General features: G+C 49.5%; 1 protein-coding gene across 1 annotated transcript in view; it reads right to left on the reverse strand.

Annotated features, from left to right (window-relative positions):
- Positions 1-1384: 1384 nt before the first annotated feature.
- WNT6 (wingless-type MMTV integration site family member 6) overlaps positions 1385-5230 on the reverse strand; it is a 10528-nt gene continuing 6682 nt past the window's right edge. Inside the window, exons 3-4 of the mRNA XM_015407872.1 lie at positions 5004-5222; positions 1385-2680 (exon numbers count right to left, since the gene is read on the reverse strand). Of these exons, the coding sequence (XP_015263358.1) occupies positions 2219-2680; positions 5004-5222 (681 nt within the window). The 3' untranslated portion in view covers positions 1385-2218. The remainder of the gene's footprint in view (positions 2681-5003; positions 5223-5230) is intronic.

Genomic DNA, 5230 nt, shown 5'->3' on the forward strand with positions numbered 1-5230 from the left:
GTTTAGCATTGTACATTTCCCTCCTGCCGGCAAGTGATTGACTAATTCATCATAAACTTAGCATGTAACATCCAAACTCCTGCATCACATCAAAAACAGCACAAGGTCTTACCATCTTTACTAGATTCTAGTAATGAGAAAGGGGACTGAATCTTGGACTTCCTGTCAGATTTTCTGATTCAGAAAGCTATTGCTCAGCCTAGATCCCTTAATCTGTGTAGCAAATCAGACCAGAGCAAACCGTATCCTTAAGATGGAAGCACAGGGCTATAAAAACCAGCTACCAGATTATGCATTGCCTTAGTCTGTACTGGAAGGTAAGCGTCAGTCTGCCTTTCCCTGCTACATTAGGAAGGATCCCGGGACGCACACCTGGACAATGCAGTGATGCAGCTCCCTCATTGTTCCTCTCTCACCCACATCCTGTAATCGGGTTCCTGGCGCCCTCTTGTGGGGAAAAGTTTCTTCAAATCTCCCTTGAAAATAAGATCCGCACAAGCTGATTTTTAATCCAAATGAAAGAAGCTGGCGGGGGCGGGGGGGGCGGGGGGGAAGCAACCTCCAAGGCTCTGATTTGGGAGAAGTGATTAGTGAAAGAGAAATGGGGGGGGGGGAATCAAGGATAACCCACTGCTAATTGTAGCCCTAGGAAAAGGCAATTGCCTAATTTGTCTGTAGCAAAAGGTGGGACAGGACTGCTTGGTCACATCATCTACTTCTGGGTGCTTTCCTTGTCCACCTGTATCTTCACAGTCAGTGGGGATACATTATCCACCTTGTACATTAGCTCTGAAGTGACCTGCCCCAAGTGAGTGGCCTGGTCAACCAGCACACAGTCCTGACAGGATGTATAGACTTGGATTTCCACCCCAACCAGCTGTTGCCAGTTATGCCCCTTAACACACACACACCCGTAGTGTTCCTGCAGCCAGCCTTATTTAGAACTACAAGCTGTCCTGTGTTCATTCCTGACACCCATTCATTCTATGTGAAGGGAAATCCTCTGCAAAATCCTAGCAGGCAGCACGATTCGACGAAGAGAGTGTCATCACTAAGTCCTCCACCCTATCTTTTAGATTCCCGTACTCCCTTGTACACAGGCATCATAGTGATCTTCGTCTGAGAAGGGAAAGTGTCCCCTAGCAAATACGCACTCAGGCATGTGCTGCCTTTCCTCTGTGCTAGACCAAAGAAGAACTCCAAGTAAACCTCAAACACAAACACAGTGTTGCAGGTGTAAGAAAAAGGGAAGTTGTAAAGCTAGAATATGAGCATATTGAGTATGCATGCATGCCACACAGATCCAAACCCTGCCCTGCCCAGGAATTCCTGACACTAATCACATCACCATTCATCATTCAGCCCTGACATGTCTACCTCCACAAAACCTTTCTTTTATTCCCATTCTCCCAATCATTAACACAGGTTACAATCACCTTTCAATATTTTAGAATCATTTAGTGGGACAAATTAATGCTAAGGAAAATCTATCTTTGTACCATCCATTAAGCATCTTGGTTATTTAAACAACAGAATGGTTGAACTGAGCAATCAAGTTATTAGACTATATGAAGTGCACTTGTGAAGCACTCCCTTTTACGTATTACTGGATAAAGAGGGACACGTGTTTAAATAGCTTTATTAAGGTAGAAAGAAACTGCAACCCCAGCCCTAGCTGATGGGAAGCAACGAAGCCAAGGGAGTGAGCAGTCAAGGAACCTCTGCTGTTCTCTCAGACACAGGAAAGATCCACTAATAAGTGAGGCATAACACATCCCTCCAGGGAATCTGTGCATGACTCATGGTCACAAAGGCACATGGGACCAAGCAGTTGGAGCCAATAATGGGAGAAAGGTGATACCGGAGATCTTTGCCTCCAACAGCATGTGTCCACACAGGAATGTGTCCACACCCATCTGGAGCCACCGCTTGGCATGGAATATGAAGGACCTGCCACAGAGGTGGTCTGTAATCAAGTGCTGTATGCAGCGGACTCTGCTTGGACCCCGAGGACTTCTTCGTACGTTCTGAGGAGCCACGATAGACCTGAACTGTCCCTGGGTTTTCCAGCAGGCTGTTCTGTAACCCCGGGCCAGGACAACATCATGTCCTTGGAACCAGGACAGCTTGGTTATGCTCCCAGTCTCAGGATTCTGCGGGTCCATTCCGCATCACCCCACTCCGTGACATTCCTGTCCGATGTCCTTTTTGAACCCATTCAAATGCACAAACTGAGTTCTTTGCGGACTGTGCATTTTCGGCACTGCACCACACAGCACCAATGAAAACGGCAAAGGCAATTCTCCTCCAGGAGTAGTGTTTCATCGCGGTGACCACGCCCACAGCACAGCAAGTCACAGCCGCTCACGTCCATGGCAGTGCTGTTGCACACTCGCCCACGTGTGCCCAGTGAGCCTGTCTTGCGATTGGCAATGCAGAAGTCAGGTGAGTCAGCAGAGTAGATGAGGTCCTGCCTATCTGGGGGCTTGATGTTCCGGCCCACGGGAATGAGTGTTTTGCCATCGTTGCCTCCCATCACTTTGAAAGCCCCGTTGAAACGTTCAAGTAGGCGTTCGCCCACCTCCCGGAAAGGGGGCATCTTCTTCCAACAGGTGCGTAGGGCACAGGAACCTGAGAGCCCATGGCACTTGCACTCTGTCCGCATGTGATTCCTCACGGCCTGGAAAGGGAAAAAAGGAACCACCACTGGAGAAAGCAATTCATAATGCCAACAATACTGCATAATAGTGAAATTAGCCAAAGCAAAACTAGCTCTCACTACAACTCATTACTCTGAACTACAGCTGAGAGTAGGTGATAGAATGCTTATTCTGGGCCTCAAATGGAGAAGGCCAACAGAATTCTGATCCAAAATGTGACGTGATTCCCTTTCTCCATCTATTACTACAACTCATAAATGAGGCATCGTTTCGAAGCCTTGGGATTTGGTGACATGTTGTTGAGGAAATATGACTAGACAAGGACCAAGAGAATATGTCCACCACCACCCAAGAATACAAAAATGGAAGGGCTCTGATTAGCCTGCTCTCTCCTGAACTGAACCTGCCACTGATGTGTTGCCAAAAATCCTTCTGAGTATATTGTTTGAAGTCCTTCATATCAATGGTATCAGAAATGCTTAAAACAGAACTATTTCACCCAGACTGCAAATAGCAGGCTGAGATAGTCATTTGCCTCATAGTCTACTAGGTATGCTTGCACTAGGGCAAATTTGAAACCCTTCCTGACTCTTTGCTGACACTTTAGCTATTATACCACATGAATTAAACAATGCATAAAAGTGCATAGATTTGTCTGTTGTGTCTATCTGTTCATTCACTGTCTGACCATCCCCTCTGGTCGTGTTTACTTATCCGCACTATTGTCAGTTTATTAAATAGAAGTGATGGCTGTGGTGGGGATCATGCAATCTCCTTCTGCCAGCCAGTAAAGCTCTGGTGGTAATCCAGGATGAGCCCCAGGAGTGACTGTGGGGGTGGGAAAGACAGGCAGAGGTAGGCGGTACACGATCCAGATGGCAAGCAACACAGGCAGGTGGAAAGAGAAACCAGGCCTTCCAAAGAAACTGGTTATGGGACATCCAGGGGAAAAGAGAGGTGAGCTAGCCGGAGGGAAGGAAAAATAAGGGAGCTGATACATAAAATCCCACATTGATCTCCAGTACTTTCGAGCCCTTGAGAATTACAGCCAAACAGAAATGAGAAGCCACATAACTAAGCAAGGATGAGAAATCGGGAGGGAGGCTCTTGGAAATCAGTTGGCAAGTGGATATGTAGAATTTCATAGTGAATCTGGGTTTGGATGTTCTGGCCTAAAATGTATCCTTTCATTTCCCTATATATCTGCCCAAATTATTCCACTACGCACCAATATATATATATGCTAGCCATAACATGGAGGCCAGGCCCAGCAAAGCAGGGATACTTGGCAGTGACCCCTTGCTCTTGCTTGACCACCACCACCCGACAGGGTTGTCCTGTATGGGAGCTTTGGTTCAGGGGAATGGCATTCACTTTGCATGCAGAAAGTCCCAGGCTCCATCCCTTCCCTGGCCTCTTCTCTTCAAAGGTTCCAGATGTGAGAGACTTCTGCCGAAGACCCTGAAGAGCGGCTGCCTGTCAGAGTAGAAATACTGACTTTGATAGACCTTGATGGGTTTCTACATACACCGGGATGGCTGTGAAGCCCTTGATTCAGCCTCTGCCCATTCCGCACGCACTTGCCCAGCATCAGCACATAAGAGGGCAGGAAGAGCAACAAGGGTCATGAGCAGTGTTCCCTCTAAGCTGAGTGAGTGTGAGCTAGCTCACCGTTTTTTAGCCTCTGGCTCACACATTTTTGTCTTAGCTCAGGCAGGGACAGCTCCAGAGCCAACTAATTGATGCAGCAGCCAAATTGCTCGCTCACACCTTTAAAGCTAGTAGCTCGCAAAGTAGAATTTTTGCTCACAAGACTCCATACCTTAGAGGGAACATTGGTCATGAGCTCCAGAAGCTCCCTACATTGCGGTTTTGTTTGATGCAGGTTGTGGCCTGCACGCACAAGACAGCAATATCGGGTTGTGAGGAGAACAGCAAGGGACAGGATTGTCTGTTTTGTGAACGTGATGCACCTCTAAGTCGGCCATGCACATGTGAGCTATGGGAGGAGGTCACATGGCTTCATGCATAAGGAAGGAGGCCTGGTGTGCCCAGGCGGGAGACCTGGTGGTAGACCTCTGGCAAAATGCAAGTGGGGGAAATGTGCTGGGGGGGGGGGGTAGGTATGGGATTTACATTGTGAACATGCCTCCATATAGAAACTTTCTGCAGAGAAAATATTAGCGCAGCAGCAGGCAGGGAAACGTGCCCTCTCCCCACGTGTAAGGAAGGCGAGGGGGTTCTGCGAGGCGTAACCCATCCCCAGCAGGCTGCAGGGGCCGCTCTCCGCTATGCCGACCACGCGGGCCGAGGCCAGCGGCCAGTTGGGGAGGCGGCCCTTACCAGGCGTCCGGCCTCGTTGTTGTGCAGGTCGACGAGCGTGCGGATGTCGCTCTTGCCCCGCTTGCGCCTGGCGTCCATGAACTGGCGGGACTTCTCGTCGCCGAAGTCGACGTCGTCCCCGCAGCCGCCCCCCTCCCAGGCGGCGGAGGCGGCCTCGGACCCGGCGGGGGCGGCGGGGGGCAGGGGCGGGGCCCGTCTCCGCGTCGCCTCGCAGCCGCACTGCAGCA

Source organism: Gekko japonicus, unplaced genomic scaffold (genome assembly GCF_001447785.1).
Source record: "Gekko japonicus isolate JY-2015 unplaced genomic scaffold, Gekko_japonicus_V1.1 scaffold3928, whole genome shotgun sequence".
Classification (NCBI taxonomy): Eukaryota; Metazoa; Chordata; class Lepidosauria; order Squamata; family Gekkonidae; genus Gekko; species Gekko japonicus.